Genomic DNA, 20,113 nt, shown 5'->3' on the forward strand with positions numbered 1-20,113 from the left:
GAAAATAAAAAGCATACACACTCTAAAACCAGCATCATCCAGGACCCTTTTGTGCAGTGACCAATTGCCTTACCCTCCTCAGCCATCTCTGAGGACATCCTCATCTAGCACACACCTTTACACTCCTGTCTTATGCCCTGAAGCTTTGCAGGTTCCATTATGAAGGCAACCAAGTGTGTAATATAGCTGGGAAAGCTCTTCATCAAAATATATTTTTAAAAATTTTAAGTCCTTAAAAAGCAAATATTGAATAAAGGACAAACGACAGACTAATGACTATAACATAGCTTTGACCAATTCAGAACTAAACTATTAATGACTGCTGAAATGACTCAATTTAAGACATTTTTATGACTCAATAATATAGTTTTTATAGCTATATAAATAGTTTTCAATTACTTAAAATTTTGGCCATACTGGTCTTGCAAAAAAAAAAAATCATTTGGACATTAATCATGAATACTTTTTCATTAACTGAATATAAAAATCTTGAGAGCTAGATTGGTATTTATGTTCATTAAAGCCTCTTTCAAATAATTATTATAGATCATATATCCTATTTCTGACTTTCTTCCAATCCTAACTGAAGAAGATCTATAAGGAATGCCTATTTTCTGGATTTGACAATGTGTGTTTACTTTTATGTGTATTTTTAAAAAAATAAAGCTCATATTATTTTACAAAAGTATTCTGGATCCTAACAAACTATTATGCCTCTTAGTGACTAGCTACGTGGTTTTCATTTTATTCCATGTCTTGAAAAATAAATATTTCAAAGACAGAGTGAATAGATAGATTTCCTCACTCCTCCTTGTCATGCTCTTTCAATTTTATCCTGCTTCACTAGTGACCAAAGAACATCTCAATATAGTGGTCTCAAGCTATATATGCCAAGAAAGGAAGACATTAAAAGTTATTACCATCCTTTTTATTCAGCCATACCAAAATGAATCTGACATTTCATTATAATCTGTAAACAGTGAAAACCACAATGACTTGTTCCAAAAAGAACTAAACCAGAAAATATGGCTTGCATCAGAACAAACCCACATACATTGATCAGGTGGACAAGATAAAATTAGAAGTGCTCATAGCTTCTTTTGGACATATCCTTAGGATCAGAAAGCTTGCTGTTAGTTAAAGATTCTAACAGTAACCATTTGTGGCATCCAGTTTGGAAACTTAGATCTTCTTCTACTCTTATCAGAACAAACTATCTGTGCTTTCTGTCTCAACTGGCTAATGAGAAATCAGGCCTTTTCCAGAAACCACTCATGGGACGCTCTCTTGCTGGCTATCAGTCCCTTTGTTTATGTGCTCTTTTCTGTTAAATCCTGCTCAAAGGCTCACTATCCATCTCATTGTATCATCAAGATAAAATGTTCACAGATGCCATGAATCCCAGTGTCCTCATACACTTTACCTTACTTTTCAAAAGGTTAATAATAATTATATTTCAACTCCTGTGCTGTTCCTTTTTTAAATTCCAATTTTTTCAGTTTCCAAACAAAAATAACGATGGCATGTCACCAGTTCTCAAGGCCTTTGAGAAAAGTGTGCAAAGCGAGGCGCTTTAACAAATGTACATCAACATGAAAGATTAAAGGATGAACTAGGTAATCAAAAATTATATTTTTGAGAAAGGTTGTCTCACCAGCTGAATTTAATTTTCCTTGATAATTATAAGTAACTTTAATAATACCATGCCTTTGTAATATTAAAATAATTTTGATTAGAATATCTGTCCTAATATGTTTACCAGTATTTTATTTTTATGATAAAATTGAGATGTATGACTCATCTATAACACAAGATTTCTTATTGAAAATTATACCAGTCTGTTTTAACATTGGACTCCAAGAGTCTGAGATTTCTATATACAAACTTTGATACTGTGGCCATGTGAATTATTTATATCTTAATATAACAAACCACAGTCTTTGCTGAAAGTTTAGAGTCATACAATCTGAGTATTTAGACTATTTCTGTAGTTAGAAGAAATCTGGGGTAAGAGAATGCAAAAGTTAGGAAGGACCTCAAGATGAGTGTGTCCAATACCCATTCTCAACCACATGTAAGGAAAACGATGGTCTAAAGAAGAGGTGAGGTAACATGCCCAAGACCTACAGCTTGCTGGCAGTAAAGCTGTTATTCCAGCCTGGGGAATTTTAACCAGTGAAATTTCACTACTTTAGTCTAAATGTGATCTTAATTTTCATATTGTTCAAATCCATTTGACTAGTTTTCTTTTTTGTTTTCATTTATCATCTTTCATTTTTGAGAAAGCACTTGCTCTTTTCTTTTTCAATTTATACCCTCCCTAGGGAATCTCCTAGAGCTGGGTTTGCCCTTAACTGTACCCCCTATACTTCCATACACACACACAAGCACAGGGACACACACCCCTTCCATCCTATTAGGACCCTCCATTTACCAGATGGCTGGGTGAGTTAGGGATGCATCTAATTCACTAATAGAAAAGCAGAGTACCATAAGTTTGGTGGTCCCCAATAATGTTTGATCACTTTGGTGTTTAGAAATGCTATAATCTAGAAAATCAGCCCATAAAAACAATAGGATTACAGACTCTTATCAGGAGCAGTCTTAGAGATTTTACATTGAGGAGATTCTACATTGAGGAGGCCCAGGAATGTTGTGACTTGCCCAGCATCCCTTAGCAAGGTGATAATTAGTGGCAGCTGGCCTGTTGTTACAGAATTATTCACCCCAAAACAAGAAGTGAGACTTTTAAAATATTAAAATGGGACCTTGTACAATTCTTTCTTGTCCTGAAAGGACACAATTGTTGATGATGTTTTCATTGTTTGAGCAGTGGATGGTTAATGAAATTATTTTTATTTATGACTTACTTACCTATTTATTTCATAATTACAGATTTTAGAACATCTACAGTTTGTTAAATGTATTAAATTTATTTTACAGCTCTATGAAAAAGTTGCACTGCTTCTGACAAATTTAGGTAAGTGGAACCCTCTTTACTTCACCGTACAGTATTGTGGTCTGAAAAATACCTTCTCAAAGATTCATTTCTGAAACACTGCTGAAAACAAATATTCCCTTTATTTTGAATTGCATACAACAATTTGTTCTTTGCCCTCAACAGGACATGTTAAACATGTCTAGGAATTGAGAGAATCTTTCCCTACCTAAAGCTTTAAAGTATTTAGACATTATCTTTCATGAGCTAATATAATTTAAAGTAGGTTTTCTCTTACAAAAGTACATGTGTATGAAGTACCTATAATCATTTAGAAAAGTGTTCATTTGCTGTTGCCTACAATTTTTATTTAATTAAAAACACAGCAAGTTTTAATGGCATATAAAACCACAGCAAAGTTAGTTGCTTTGAAGACTAGGAGTCTTTTATGTAGACAGGCTAACCATTACTGACATTTGTGGAAGTGACATTCATCTGGACAAGTCATCCCTAGGAACGTTTCTCTGACTTTGTAAGGCACCAGAACAATCTGGTAACCAGCTATGAGCTGTACATTTACTACATTTTCAAGATAGAGGAATTGTCCCAATTTCATTAATGAGATATTAGTCATTTTACTCTATGCAGTTTGAGAAAATTACATGCTCCCACACAAAACCTGTTTTAGCACATTCCCATATGTAGCTTGCCAAAGGGAGAAAAAAATCACAAAAGTGTTTTTATTTATAATAATCATTATAATAAAAGATGCCAGATACATCTGGCATCTCATCTGTTTGAGCCCTTCTATGTGCCAGATACAGAGCTAGGCACTTGGCATATCTCCTTTAAATTCATTGAAATCTTCCATCACTGCCACTCTTTGCCCAAAAAGATAGAAGTTTATGTCCACAGAAGAGGTAACTGCCCATTGATAGACTGTGTCCAGGGGGGACCTTGCTCCAGGCTGGAAAAGATGCCTGTGGAGAAAACAGCCATGGTCAATCTGTGGTTGGGCCACCTGGGAACCCACCCAGCTGGCTGATGAGCTAGGAGAACTTCCTGTGTAACCAAGAGTTCATTAGCAGAAGTGAAGTAAAGCTAAAGCCCTTGAAGCATCCTTTGTCATTTCTTCCCTCAACAGCAGTATGGCCTTGTTCTGAAATTGACATTTAAACCATTTTAAATCCGATTCTCATTCTTTCTCCCCTCCCTTCTCAGATATCCTCCTGGGAAGCATTTTGAGCTATAATTTGTGGGAAAGGAACTGATGGGGTGAAATAGTAAATGAGCAATTAGAAGCTCAGGGAATGTGGAACCAGTAAGTGCTATTGCATTAAATGCATTTTCTTTGATGTTGTTTGAGGTGAGGATGCAACTTCCAGGGAAGGATAAGCACATTTGACATGAGATTTCAGGTTGGAGGATTGATCCATATTTTTGGTTTGTATCACAATGTCCAAAGGGCATTTGCTGTATGGAAATTGAAATACAAGAAGATGAGAATTGATGCCTGACTGAGGTCAGGAAATTGTAAGACAAAGATGCTGCTATACAATAAAAGCTCTAAAGATGAGGTCACCTCCTTGGTACTTGTCCTTGAGAATGAAAATGATGGTGGATGAGGGTGACAGGTAACGGGGTCAGATGCTCATTCTGGGATGGGGGGGTCTGACTCCCTCTCTCGCAGTAGCACCTCACATCCCAGCAGAAATAGAAGTCGAGACCAAGGAGTTACTAGGAGGTGGGAGGGGACCTGACGGCACACAGGCCCCACCCCACAGGTGGAAACTAAGAGCGAAAGGAGAGGCTCCTGCAAGGAGCCAGGGCCGGGAGTGCGGCCCCTTCAGCCTGGCTGTTTCTACTCCAGGCTCTCCGGGCATCCTGGAAGAGCGGAACAAACGATATTCCCTGCCCTCAGACAAGTCAGTAGTCACTTCCCACCAAAGCCTCGCTGGGGCTGGTCTGGGAGCTTGAGGAACCCATGGATGGTCCATTCCGTCGCATGTCATCTGTAGGCAAGCTGGGCCCTCCTGCAGCCTCCTTAGGAAGCCTTTGCTCCCACCCCGTGCGTCTGGGGAGCTGGACGGAGGGAGTTGAGAAGGGGTCAGACGCAGCCTCTCAAACTCTGTTCCCCTTGTGTCCACAGAACAGCCTCGCACTGAGTCCGAGTGGGAGAACAGCTTCACCCTGAAAATGTTTCTTTTTCAGTTTGTCAATCTGAACAGCTCCACGTTTTACATCGCGTTCTTCCTCGGAAGGTAAGAACCCATTCTCTCCACACCTCCCCCAGCCAGGGACAGAGGTCACTGACCAGGGTGACAGAGAGGCCAGCCTTTAGGGTGACTTTTATAAAGTGTATAAAGAGGAGATCAGTCTCCTTTCCTTTCCCTTCCCATTCTGGGGAATGGTCTCCATCAAAGTCCCTTGTACCTTTTCTTGTTAAGGTGAGTAGAAGAAAATAGTTTGCACACGTGAAGTGTGAATGTAAAACTTGCAGGCTCCATCTGTACCTGAATCAGGCCTCTGGATCTCACACCTATAAGAGCAGGTGGCATGTCCCAGATCCCTGACCTCACAGAGGAGGGAAGGACATTCAGACAGGAAAGGGGGCTGACGTAGGAGGCCGAAGGGGACTGGGTAGCTTCTGAATCCAGCAGTTCTGAGGATTTGGAACGTCCAGGTACCATGAACTTCATTACACCAGGAAGTGTGTCTGAGGAGACGAGAACCAGGGAAGAGCTGAGTATTGGGTTTTAGTGAAATGGATGAGCAGCCTCTCCGCAGTTTCTAGCTACTTCAGCATGGAATGCTAGTCAAATAGTTTAGTTTTAAAAAATAAAAAACACGGCATTACTAATATACAAAAAGATCTGATGTGTTTAAACCCAACCTGCTGCTTACGCAACAGCCGCTTGATATTCAGCAGAAAATGTTAAAAGTCACAGCAGGCAGCAAGAACTGGCCTCTGTGGTCAGCAGCCAGACAGAAGGGCCAGGAGAGAAATATCCCCCAGAGAATTCCAGAAGCTGCCATTATGCCAGTTCCAGAGAGTTTTCCTAATTCCCTGAGACCTGTTCCTTACTGCGCCAGTAATTTTCACTGGAGGATGTGCTAATCTGAATATAATATTCACTGAAGGCTACAGGATGCTAACGGTTTGTTTTTCTGTGTGTGTTGAAGATTCACAGGACACCCAGGTGCCTACTTGAGGCTGATAAACAGGTGGAGACTAGAAGAGGTCGGTATTCTCCCATCATTCCTTGTTTCCTACAGACGTGCGTTAAACAGGCTTAAGGCAACTTTGTGCAGATTAGAAACCAGACAGCCTTTCTTCCTGTCCATTGATTCTTGAATTTCTGTGTTTGCTTACCTCGCAGTGCCACCCTAGTGGATGCCTTATTGATCTCTGTATGCAAATGGGTATTATAATGGTGCTAAAGCAGACCTGGAATAATTTCATGGAACTTGGCTACCCGTAAGTACCTTAGATATCTATACTTGAGAGGCAGCATGTCTCGTTGGCTTTTCTAGGTGTGGCAAGTAAGATAAGCAATGCAGACTCAGCAGTTAAGCCTGTGTGTGTGTGTGTGTGTGTGTGTGTGTGTATGTACCTGGAGCTAAGTCTTCATGCTTAGATATTCAAAGACAAATCATGAAAATAATAAACATTGGCTCTTTTGGAAGATTTAGCACAAATCCCATAAACAAAAGTGAATATTCTTTAAGAAGTCTCTGTGGGCCCCTAAATAATTGGATACCTGCTTCCAAGCTGCTTTAAATGATGCTGACACATTAACGAGGTCTCTACTCCCCAAGCCCTGCAATAAATCAGAAATGGTAATTTCTTTAAACTTCCTTACATTCAACTGTACAAGAAAGGAACTTATGGAAAGAAGACCTAAAGAAATGATTCAAAAAAGAAACTGGAATATTTCTAAGTAAGCATATCCTAACCAGTAAAAACATCATTACCTGATGATAACAGTTTATGTTGATGGCAATGGGCAAAAACTTGTATCACCTTTGTAAGGATAACCTTGAATTTGGCTGTGTTTGCTCAGTTCTGGTCAGTTAAGTTTTAAAGGGACATAAATCAGCAGCACTTCTATTTCTTCTTTAATTCTACACCTACAGGTTTCCAGGTCAGCCCAAGTGTCTCCATAGAGAATTCCAGGTTTCAGGGAAGACCACTCAGCCAGAACAATTAGCTGGAACTTGGTTCACTTCGAAAAGTCATCTCTTAGCTCCCTGTCAGAACCACTGCCAGTAATTTTTCTCTTCTTAGATTTATTTTTAGAAAACTTCTTCCAAGTGTTGATGTTTTCTATAAAACTTAAAAAAAAGCATAAAATTTAAAAATTAGAAGCATTATATTCTCTTTTAAAGTATCATCCATAACTTATCAAACTGTCATAAACATCAAGGGAACTATATTTATCTTCTACTAATATGGACATAGAGCAAAATTGTGAAGTAGGCAAAACTGTCTTTGATACCCATCCCCTTATTTAGTTTATTTCACATTTGGTTTTGCTTTGGCATCGCTACTCTCAGATACCCCTCAGCTTTCTCCTTGCCCCCTACAGTACACAAACCTGACCCCCGCCGCCCCGATTTCTTCGACCCTGTTCCGTATCGTAAGATGCACTTCTGAACACTGCCAAGGATTAATGTACTAACCTCACCAGTGTGAGATGCATTTTATTGGGAATCAGAGCCTCTGTCAAACTCAACCCGAAAGCAGGCAGATCCGGTTGTCGACCTGCGGGCTTCTGTATGCCAGGAGAGGAGGAAACCTTTGTGGGTTTGCAGACCTTCTAGGGCCCTCGAGTCAGAGTATGCAGGTCAGCACCCCATGGTAAGACTGCTCACGGGTCCTCAACTAAGCCAGCTAGGCCAAACCATCTTCTTCTCAGAGGCCTGCGGGTTGCCTTTGTACTGGGGGATCAGGTTATCAATGTTCTCAGTCCTCTACCCAACCCTCCGAGGCAACACTGGACGAGAGACAGTTTCGTGAATGATTAAAATAAGTTCATCAATCATTCTGTTCACTTGCAAGTACAAATGCTTGAAGTGTAGCCTCCATTGTTATTTCCTTGCTAATCCAAGGCTTCATTTCCTTGGCAGCCTGTCCTAAATTTTTAAAACTATTGTTCTATATTCTAATTCTATTTCTTATTACTTGTCTTATGAACAGCTATATACATTTTTTTAAATAAATTGATCTTGTTGTGCAGGTTAATTCAGAATTGGTGGACTAGAAGGAAAGTAAGACAAGAACATGGACCTGAAAGGAAAATAAGTTTCCCACAGTGGGAAAAGGACTACAACCTTCAGCCGATGAACGCCTACGGACTTTTCGATGAATACTTAGAAATGAGTATGAAAATAGCCTATTTTATCTGATTTTTAAAAATTTTTATTGAAGTATAGTTAATTTACAATGTTGTGTTAATTTCTGCTGTACAGCAAAATGACTCAGTTATAATTCTTTTCATATTCTTTTCCATAATGGTTTATCATAGGATATTGAATATAGTTCCCTGTGCTATAGAGTAGGACCTTGTTGTCTGTTTTAGCCTATTAATTATAAATGTAAATTCTAGCTACATTTAACTAGACATACACCATTATCATCGAGGCTAGCAGTATGGGGGGATTCTTGAGCTAAATGCAGAGGAAGGGTGTTCTTGCTTTAAGAAGCTTTATTGACAGAAATAGTGCCAAGTCACTTCACATTCTTCATGACATTGTGTCCTGTCCCTTGTAATAAATCACCAGAAAAAAAATGAGCTGAAAACTTGGTGAACCAAAGAAAAAGGAGTGATCACTCATGGTGTGATTGATTCATTCACTCAGCAGACATGTTTTTTTTTTTTATTTAAGTATAGTTAATTTACAATGTTGTGTTAGTTTCAGGTGTATGGCAAAGTGATTCAGTTATACATATATACATAAAAGAATATAAACATTCTTTTTCATATTCCTTTCTATTATAGTTTATTATAAGATATTTAATATAGTTCCCTGTGCTATACAGTAGGACCTTGTTGTTTATCTGTTTTATATATAGTAGTTTGTATCCAGCAGACATCTTTTGAGCCATGTTATGTCCAGGCAGACATTATGTTTGGCACTAGCGATACAAGGAATCAGGCACAGTCCCAGCTCTGAAAGAGTGCACAGTGGGGGAAAGTCAGAGGTATAAAAGGTAAGTGCAATAAAGTGGCATAGATGCTGCAGTATGAGTCAGTAGGGGGTAGACTGGGGACAGTCATTTCCCTTGAGGGGGTGGCAGGAAGCTGGGAATGCTTAAGTTATGCTACACTTCTATTGAAGGAATCTGATTTCTCTATGATCAAATCCAAGCTACTTATTTTAGCATGTATCTGAGAGCATGAGCTTTAGAAACAGATTACCTGAGTTCAAATCCAGTCCCTCACTTATTAACTGTGAAACCTTGGGCAATTACTTAAACTCTTTGTCTCACTTTCCTCTTCTCTACAATGGGGATAAAAAAGTAACCACTTCAGAGCATTTTTATGTGGATTAAATAAATTAACACATGGAAAGGGCTTAGAACAATGCCTGGCTCATAGTAAGTACTTGATATATGTCATCCATGTCATTATTGTTATTTTTCTATTCTTCTTATCTTCCAGGGGAGAAAAGCTTAACAAAATCCCTTAGCAGATACACTGAGCGTGGATAGCTTTTCTCTTTTTTTCTAATTATGTTTAAGCTCTGTAACATTGGGGTGAAAGTGGGGGTGGGGATGGGCAAGATACATTACTTCTGAAAGAAGTTCTTTCTGGGCAAATCTGAAAATTAAAGCAGTAGTAGAGTTGATACTTAATGTTTCTTAGATTGCTTATGTCCTAAGTACCTACCAATGTTTTTAGAGTTTCAATTATAGAATGGCAGAATGATATAACTTGGAGAAGAAATCAATTTGGGCAGTAATAATAACACTTAATAAAGGGAATTCATTAAGAGAACTAACCACTTGGAGGTCTCTTAATGGATTCTCCTCCCATAAAGAAGGAAATGAACAATAATGTTGGTATATAGAGTGCATGAAAAGAACTGGTAGTGCTCCAAATACTCCAGTATCTTTGCAGCAAGAAACAAATCTCAGAAGCAGCATTACAAGCAGACCAGTGAATCCTAACTGCTTGCTTCTGTTCTTGTTGTTTTTGTTATTTTCTTAATGACTTTCCTGCTTTGTTATATTTTTTAAATGTATTCATTGAAGTAGAATATATAGTGAGAAAAGCATATAAATCAAAAGTGTACAGATCAATAAATATTCACAAATTTATGCACAAATGTAACCAATCTATGTAGGTGAGGGGTTAACACACTACTGCCCTCAGACCCAAAGCCAGTCCACTGCCTGGCTTTGTAAATAACATTCTATTGAAACACAGCAATATCCATTTATTTGCACATTATCTACAGTTCTTTAATTTTTATTTTATATTACAGTTGATTTACAATGTTGTGTTAGTTTCGGGTGTACAGCAATGTGGTTCAGTTATACATATACATATATCCATTCTTTTTCAGATTCTTTTCCCATATAGATTATTATGTAGAGTTCCCTGTGCTATACAGTAGGTCCTTGTTGATTATGTATTTCATATATAGTCGTGTGTATATGTGAATCCCAAACTCCTAATTTATCCCTCCTCCCCACCTTCCCCTTTGGTAACCATAAGTTTGTTTCTGAAGTCTGTGAGTCTCCTTCTGTTTAGGAAATAAGTTCATTTGTATCATCTTTTTAGATTCCACTTGTGATATCATATAGCACTTGTCTTTCTCTGTCTGACTTATTTCACTAAGCACAATATTCTCTGGGTCCATCATGTTGCTGCAGGTGGCATTTCATTCTTTTCTATGGCCAAGTAATATTCCATTGTATATATGTACCACATCTTCTTTATCCTTTCCTCTGTTGATGGACATTTAGGTTGCTTCCATGTCTTGGCCATTGTATATAGTGCTGCAATCAACAATAGGGTGCATGTATCTTTTTGAATTATGGTTTTCTCCAGATATATGCCCAGGATTGCTGGGTTGTATGGTAATTCTACTTTTAGTTTTTCAAGGAACCTCCATACTGTTCTCCATAGTGGCTGTATCAATTTACATTCCCACCAACTGTGTAGGAGGGTTCCCTTCTCTCCACACCCTCTCCAGCATATATTGTTTGTAGACTATTTGATGACAGTCATTCTGACCAGTGTGAGGTGATTCCTCATTGTAGTTTTGATCTGCATTTCTCTAATAAATAGTGATGTTGAGAGTCTTTTCATGTGCCTGTTGGCCATCTGTATGTCTTCTTTGGAGAAATGTCTATTTAGATCTTCTGCCCATTTTTTGACTGGGTTGTGTTTTTTGTTTTGATATTCAGTTCCATGAGCTATTTGTGTATTTTGGCGACTAATCCCTTGTAGGTCACTTCGTTTGTAAATATTTTCTCCCATTAAGGGTTGTCTTTTCATTTTGTTTATGGTTTCCTGTGCTGTGCAAAAGCTTTTAAGTTTAATTAGGTCCCATTTGTTTATTTTTGTTTTTATTTTCATTACTGTAGGAGGTAGATCCAAAAAGATCTTGCTGCAATTTATGTCAAAGAGTGTTCTGCATATGTTTTCCTCTAAGAGGTTTATAGTACCTGGTCTTACGTTTAGGTCTTTAATCCATTTTGAGTTTATTTTTGTTTATAGTGTTAGAAAATGTTCTAGTTTCTTTCTTTTACATGTAGCTGTCCAGTTTTCCCAGCACCACTTATTGAAGAGACTGTCTTTTCTCCATTGTATATTCTTGCCTCCTTTGCCATAGATTAATTGACCATAGGTGCATGGGTTTATTCCTGGGCTTTCTATCCTGTTCCGTTGATCTATATTTCTGTTTTTGTGCTAGTGCCACCCTGTTTTGATTGTAGTATAGTCTGAAGTCAGGGAGCCTGAATCCTCCAGCTCCATTTTCTTTTCTCAGGATTGCTTTGGCCATTCAGGGTCTTTTGTGTTTCCATACACATTTAAAATATTTTTTTTCTAGTTCTGTGAAAAATGCCACTGGTAATTTAATAAGGATTGAATTGAATCTGTAGGTTGCCTTGGACAGTATAGTCATTTTGACAATATTGATTCTTCCAGTCCAAGAACATGGTATATCATCTTTCCATCTGTTTGTGTCATCTTCATTTTCTTTCATCAACATCTTATAGTTTTCAGAGTACAGGTCTTTTGCCTCCTTGGGTAGGTTTATTCCTAGGTATTTTATTCTTTTTGATGTGATGATAAATGAGATTGTTTCCTTAATTTCTCTTTCTGATCTTTCATTGTTAGTGTATAGAAATGCAACAGATTTCTGTGTATTAACTTTGTATCCTGCAACCTTACCAAATTCACTGATGAGATCTAGTACTATTCTGGAAGCATCTTTAGGATTTTCTATGTATAGTATCATGTCATCTGCAAACAGTGATAGTTTTACTTCTTTTCCAATTTGGATTCATTTCTTTTTCTTCTCTGATTGCCATTGTCTAGGACTTCCAAAACTATGTTGAATAAAAGTAGTGAGAGTGGACATCCTTGTCTTGTTCCTGATCTTAGAGGAAATGCTTTTAGCTTTTCACTGTTGAGTATGATGTTAGCAGTGGGTTTGTCATATATGGCCTTTATAATATTGAGGTACGTTCCCTCTATGCCCACTTTTTGGAGAGTTTTTATCATAATTGGGTGTTGAATTTTATCAAAAGCTTTTTCTGCATCTACTGAGATGATCATATGGTTTTTATTCTTCAATTTGTTGATGTGGTGTATCACACTGACCGATTTGCTCAGGACGACTTTAGGCAGCCTATCTGCTGATGGGTGGGGCTGTGTGTGTTCCCACCCTGCTGGCTGTTTGGCCTGAGGCATCCCAGCACTGGAGCCTGCAGGCTGTTGAGTGGGGCCAGGTCTCAGTGCCAAAAAGCATCTGCCACCAGTGTCCTTGCCCCCACAGTGAGCCACAGCTGACCCCCGCCTCCCCAGGAGACCCTCCAAGACCTGCAGGTAGGTCTGGCCCAGGCTCGTATGGAGTCACTGCTTTGCCCTGGGTCTTAGTGCATGTGAAACATTGTGTGCACCCTCCAAGAGTGGAGTCCCTGTTTCTCCCACTCCTGTGGAGCTCCTTCACTCAAGCCCTGCTGGCTTTCAAAGTCAAATGCTCTGGGGGCTCCTCCTCCTGATGCCAGACCCCTAGGCTGCGGAGCTTGACATAGGGCTCAGAACTCTCACTCCTATGGGAGAACCCCAGCGATATAATTATTTTCTAGTTTGTGGGTCACCCACCCAGCAGGTATGGGATTTGATTATATCATGAAAGTGCTTCTCCTACAGTCTTGTTGTGGCTTCTTCTTTGTCTTTGGGTGTAGAATACCTTTTATGGTGGTTTTGTCTTTTTTGTTGAGGGTTGTTCAGCAGTTAGCTGTGATTTTGGTGTCTTCATGAGAGGAGGTAAGCTCAAGTCCTTCTACCCTGCCATCTCGTCTCCAGGCCTCTACATATTATCTGTAGTTACTTTTGCACTACAGCAGCAGAGCTGATTAGTTGTGACAGAGACTTTATGGCCCACAAAACCTGGAATATTTACTACCTGGCTCTTTACAGAAAATGTTTGTCATCCTGTGAGCTACATCAAGAAATAGGATATTATCGGTATCAAAGAAGGCTCCCTTGTTTCCTCTCCCAGGTATAACACCCTCCCCAACCACTTTCCTGACTTCTAATTTTGTTTTTTTTAAAATCTCTATAGAAATGGAATTATACATTTTCTTTTGTAAATGGCTTATTCCATTCAATATCGTATTTATAAGATTCTTCCATGTTGCTACAGGTAAAATTTCATTTTCATTTTTGTATAGTATTCATAGAATGTGTACCTGAAGCAAAATTATGAAACAAGTGAGTTTGTCTTTGATACCCACCTCCATCTTTCCTTAGTCACATATAGTTTTTTTTTTTTTCATTTCCAATACCAGATACTTTCCATTCCATCTTTCTCCCCTTCCCCCACCAATTCCTCACCAATCCCTCAATCCTTTCCCATATCATGAAATGGACTTCTGAGCACTGCTAAGGATTAATGAGCTAGATAGTTGCATTTTAATAAGAATCAAAGCCTCTGTCAAACTTGAGTCAAGAAAAAAAAAAGAAGCAAACTTACTTGTGGATGTGCAGGCATCAGTGTGCCAGTGGATGAACTAGTTTGTGAGTCTGCAGATCTTCTAGACCCCTGAAAACAGGAATTCACCACTATTTACCCATCCATTCTACTGGTGATAGATTTGTGAGTTATTTCTAGGTTTGGGTTCTTACAAACAATATTGCTATGAACATGGGTTTTGGTTAACGTTTGTATGTACTTCTGTTGGGAATTTATGCAAGAGTGGAGTTACCAGTGGAGTGGCCATCATAATGTATGCATTTGTGGATCTTCAGTAGACACCTGCAAACAGTTTTCAAAATTCCAACTAGCAATATAAGAACTTCAGTTATTCCACATACTCACTAAAACTTGTTAGTGTCAGTCTTTTTAAATTTTGGCCATTCTGGTTTGTATGTCGTAACCTCATCATTGTTTTAATTTGCAATTTCATGGCAACTTAAAATGCTGAATACCTTTTCGTATGCTTCTGGTCATTTGGGTATCCTCTTTCGTGAATTCCCATTCAGGCCCATGATTCTGTTCTGTTTCTCTTTCTTAGTGATTTTAGAAGTTACTTATATATTCTGGATATGAATCTTTTGTCAGCTGGACGTGGAATGTCTTTTGTAGGAAAGTTTCTAATTATAGATTTAATTTAGTTAATAGATATATGACTTCAGATTTTCTATTTCTTCAAGTAATCATTTCAGTAGTCTGTGGTTTAGTTGTGTTTTTCAAGAAACTTATGTTTCATCTAAATTTTCACATTTAGTGGAATAAAGTTGTTTATAATACTCTTATGAACTTTTAAGGTACATAGGGTCTGTAGTGATGTTCTCTTTTTCATTTATACTTTCATAGTTTGTGCTTTTTTCCTTTAACAATCTGGCTAGAGGTTTATTAATTTTTTCATTTATTTCTGCTCTTATTTCCTGCCTTATTCTTTCTTTGGGCCTAATTTTCTCTTTTCCAAACATCTTCAGATGGAAGCTTAAATAACTGATTTTCTACTTTTCTTCTTTTTCTAATTTAGGCATTTAGAACTATGATTTTCTCTAAGAATACTGCTTCATAGCTGTATCCTATAAGTTTTGATATGCTATATTTTCATCATCAAGGCATTTCCTAATTGCCATTGTAGTTTATTTTTGACCTATGGGTTTTTTTTAAGAAATGTGTTGCTTAATATCAAAATATTTGAGGATTTTCTAGCTATCCCGCTGTCATTGGCTTCTTACAGTTTTTTTTTTTCCTTGTAGTTGATTTCTAATCTCATAGTGTTGTGGTCAGAAAAGATGCTTGATATGACTTCAAGTTTCTTTAATTTACCAAGGCTTGCTTTATGGCCCAGCATGTGATCTATCCTGGAGAATGTTCCATGTACACTTAAAAAGAATGTGTTTCATCTGCTGCTTTCAGATGAAATGCTCTATATCAATTAAGTCTATCTGGTCTAATATGTCATTTAAGGCCTGTGTTTCCTTACTGATTTTCTGTCTGGATGATCTGTCCATTGATGTAAGTGGGGTGTTAAAGTCCCCCACTGTTTTGTGTTACTGTCCATTTCTCGTTTTATGGCTATTGGCATTTGCCTTATGCTCCTGTGTTGGGCACATGTGTACAATTGTTATATCTTCTTCTTGGATTGATCCCTTGATCATTATGTAGTGTCCTTCTTTGTCTCTTATAGCAGTCTTTATTTTAGAGTCTAATTTGTCTGATATGAGTATTGCTACTCCAGCTTTCTTTAGATTAACACTTGCATGTAATACCTTTTTCCATCCTCTTAGTTTCAGTCTATATGTGTCCACAGATCTGAATTGGGTCTCTTGTAGACAGCATATATACAGGTCTTGTTTTTGTATCCAGCCAGCCAGTCTATGTCTTTTGTTTGGCACATTTAATCCATTTGCATTTAAGGTAGTTACCAATATGTATGTTCTTACTGCCATTTTGTTAATTGTTTTGGATTTGTTTTTGTAGTTCTTTTTTCTTCCCTTCCTCTTTTGTTTTCTTCTTCTGTGGTTTGATGACTATCTTTAGTGTTGTGTTTGGAATGCTTTTTCTTTTTTGTGTGTTTATCTATTGAAGATTTTCAGTTTGCGGGTCCCATGAGGTTCTGATATAGCAGTCTATATATATACAGAAGATTGTTTTAAGTTTCTGGTCTGTACATTTCAAATGCATTTCCAATATCCTGCATCTGTACACTCCTCTTCTCACAGTTGCTGGTTTTGATATCCTATTTGTGTTTAGATGGTTTCCTACCTTTACTGTATGTTTGCCTTTACTGGTGAGCTTTCCCATTTGTAATTTTCTTGTTTCTAGTTGTGGCCTTTTCTTTCCACCTACAGAAATTCCTTTAGCATTTGTTGTAAAGCTGGGTTGGTGGTGCTGAATTCTCTTGGCTTTTGCTTGCCTGTAAAGCTTTTGATTTCTCTGTCAAATCTGAACAAGAGCCTTGCTGGGTAGAGTACTCTTGGTTGTAGGTTCTTCCCTTTCATCACTTGAAATATATCATGCCACTCCCTTCTGGCCTGCACAGTTTTTGCTGAGAAATCAGCTGATAACCTTATGGAGATTCCTTGTAAGTTATTTGTTGCTTTTCCCTTGTTGCCTTTAATATTTTCTCTGTCTTTAATTTTTGTCAGTTTGATTACTGTGTGCATGTTCCTCCTTGGTTTTATCCTGTATGGGCCTCTCTGCACTTCCTGGACTTGGGTAACTCTTTCCTTTCCCCTGTTAGGAAGTTTTCAGCTATTATCTCTTCAAACATTTTCTCAGGCCCTTTCTCTCTCTTCTCCTTCTGGGACCCCTATTATGCAAATGTTGGTGCATTCAATGTTGTCCCAGAGGTCTCTTAGACTGTCTTCATTTCTTTTCACTCATTTTTCTTTATTCTGCTCCATGGCAGTGATTTCCACCATTGTGTCTTCCAGCTCACTTATCCGTTCTTTTGCCTTACTTATTCTGCTGTTGATTCCTTCTAGTGTATTTTTCATTTCAGTTATTGTGTTGTTCAACTCTGTTTGTTTGCTCTTTATAACCTCTAGCTCTTTGTTAAACATTTCTTGTATCTTCTCGGTCTATGCCTCCATTCTTTTTCTGAGATCTTGGATCACCTTGACTATCATTACTCTGAATTCTTTTTTGGGCACATTGCCTATCTATCTCCACTTCACTTAGTTGTTGTTCTGGGGTTTTATCTTTTTCCTTTGTCTGAAACGTATTTCTTTGCTGTCTCATTTTGTCTGACTTTGTGTTTGTGGTCTCTATTCTGCAGGCTGCAGGACTGTAGTTCCTTTTTTCTGGTGTCTGTCTCCTGGTGGGTGAGGCTGGTCTAAGAGGCTTGTGCAGAATTCCTGGTGGGAGGGACTGGTTCCTGCCTACTAGTGGGTGGAGCTGGGTCTTGTCCCTCTGTTGGGCAGGGCCATGTCTAGGTGTGTGTTTAGAGGTGGCTGTGTGCTCAGGAAGACTTTAAGCAGCCTGTCTGCTGATGGGTGGGGCTGTGTTTTTGCCCTGTTGGTTGTTTGGCCTGAGGCATCTCAGCACTGGAGCCTACTGGCTGTTGGGTGGTCATCAGGTCTTGGTGCCAAAATAGCAGCCTCCAGCAGAGCTCACGCCAATGAATACTCCTTGTTACCTCCACCACCAGTGTCCCTGTTGCTACAGTGAGCCACCCCCACCACCCCAGGAGACCCTCCAAGACCAGCAGGTAGATCTGGCCCAGGCGCCTATGAAGTCACTGCTTTTTTTCCTGGGTCCCAGTGCACACAAGACCTCCTGTGCACCCTCCAAGAGTGGAGTTTCTATTTCCCCTGAGGAGTTCCTGCAATCTAGCCCCACTGGCCTTCAAAGCCAAATGCTCTAGGGGCTCCTCCTCCTGATGCCAGACCCCCCAGACTGGGGAGCCTGACTCGGGGCTTATAACTCTTACTCCTGTGGGAGAACCTCTGTGATATAATTATTTTCCAGTTTGTGGGTCACTCACCTGCTGGGTATGGAATTTGATTGTATCATGAATGCACCCCTCCTACCGTCCTGTTGTGGCTTCTTCTTTGTCTTTGGATGTAGAATATCTTTTTTCATAGGTTCCAATCTTTTTTGTCCATGGTTGTTCAGCAGTTAGTTAGTTGTGATTTTGGTGGCTTCATGAGAGGAGGCAAGCTCAAGTTCTTCTACTACACCATCTTGTCTCCAACCGGCATCAAACTTTTTTCTTCTAATTCTACTGTGGTCAAAGGATACTCTGTGTTATTTTAGGCTATTAATATATGTTGAGATTTGCTTTATGCCCTTTATGCATATTGACTATTTAGATAAGTGCTTCAAGTGTGTTCTGCAGTTGTTGAGTATAATGTTGTCTGTCAATTGGCAAGGTCAATTGTGTTGTTCAAATCGTATATGTCCTATTAAACTTTGTCTATTTTATCTATTAGTTACTAAGAAAAGGGTCCACAGTCAACCTGGGAATTTTATCTTATGCTCCTTCTAGTTCTGTCAACTTTTACTTTATATATTTTGAAACTGTGTTATGTGCAAACAATTTAGGATTATTCTAGCTTGCTTACTGTTGAGTTGAAATTTTATCTTATTTAGAGCCATTCTTCATCTCTAATAATGTAATATTTTGAAGATGTGATGGGCAAGAGGCTAAGGAACTAACTGCAAAACCTCCCCAAGGACAGAACTGAGCCTCTTGTGGTCTTTCAGGGCCAAGATAAAGGCCCACCACGTTCTCAGTCACAGCCAGAGAGGTGGACTGAGCTTTACAAATTTACTGTACCCCATTACCAGCCTGGCTTAGCTCGTGACCACATTGAAGTGATCCTCTCTTTCTTTAGCTGCCTAAGCGCAACATGAGGAACCTTTTCTGCTGGAAAAGAACACTGAGAGCAGAGATTAATAACTTGTTCTTAAAGGGCTAGTAGTAAATACTTTAGGCTTTGGGGGGCCAAGAGGCAAGGCAAGATTGAGGCTATTATATTTTAAATGGTTGTATAAGTATTTATATAACTACTTAAAATGTAAAAACCATTCTTAGCTCACAGGTGGGTTTAAAAAAGGAACAGAAACAAAGCAGAGAGCTATTCAGATTTGGCCTTCAGGCTGTAGTTTGCTGACCCTTGATCTAGAGCTTCTATATGTCTAGAATACAATAAAAGTTACTAGGCTTATAACCTATTGAAAGCAAAGTAAGTATAAATTCTTAACTGGGGAGGGTGTCTGTTACTTCAAATGTGAACGCAGAAGTGCATATGGTCAAACACTGAAAAATCAAGGAAATACAGTGTTTCGTAAAGAAAAATAATGTTGCACTCGAAGTGATGAATAATTCAAAATAGATGTTATGAAGAAATTCATTGAGCTACAAGAAAACATGGGAAGGCAATTCAGTGAACTCAGGAATAAAATTAATGAACAGAAGGAATTCTTTACCAAAGAGATTGAAATTGTAAAAGAGACCAAACAAATTCTGGAGCTGAAGAATTCGATGAATGAGATGAAGAATGCAACAGAGATCACAGGTAATAAGACAGACCAGATGGAAGAAAGAATAAATGACTTGGAATATAGGAATATAGAAATTATTCAGTCAGAAGAAGAGAAATTAGATTTTTTAAAAATGAAGAAACCCTATGAGAACTATTAGATTCTATCAGAAAGACAAATCTAAGAATAATTGGTATACCAGAAGAAAAAGAGAGAGAGAAGAGGCAGGGAGTTTATTTTAAAAATATTAACTGGGGACTTCCCAAACCTGGAGAAGAAATGGGACATACAAGTCCACAAAGCTACCAGAACACCCTATTACCTCAATGCAAAAAGACCTTCTCCAAGCACATTAATGAAACCATCGCACATTATAATGAATCTTAAAGGCAGCTAGGGGACAAAACTAACCTTCAAAGGAACCCTAATTAGGATGTCAGTGAATTTCTCAGCAGAAATTCTACAGTCCAGGAGAGAGTA

General features: G+C 38.5%; 1 protein-coding gene across 2 annotated transcripts in view; it reads left to right on the forward strand.

The window, feature by feature from the left end:
• The window catches only part of ANO4 (anoctamin 4), a gene marked incomplete at both ends in the record, with an annotated part of 224,573 nt that overhangs the window by 158,786 nt on the left and 45,674 nt on the right, over positions 1-20,113 (forward strand). For both annotated transcript variants that reach the window (XM_079714090.1, XM_079714091.1), the window contains 5 exons: positions 2,944-2,980; positions 5,088-5,199; positions 6,122-6,179; positions 6,319-6,416; positions 8,179-8,321. In XM_079714090.1, the coding sequence (XP_079570216.1) occupies positions 2,944-2,980; positions 5,088-5,199; positions 6,122-6,179; positions 6,319-6,416; positions 8,179-8,321 (448 nt within the window). The remainder of the gene's footprint in view (positions 1-2,943; positions 2,981-5,087; positions 5,200-6,121; positions 6,180-6,318; positions 6,417-8,178; positions 8,322-20,113) is intronic.

Source organism: Hyperoodon ampullatus, assembly GCF_949752795.1.
Source record: "Hyperoodon ampullatus genome assembly, chromosome: 11".
In the NCBI taxonomy this organism is placed as follows: domain Eukaryota; kingdom Metazoa; phylum Chordata; class Mammalia; order Artiodactyla; family Ziphiidae; genus Hyperoodon; species Hyperoodon ampullatus.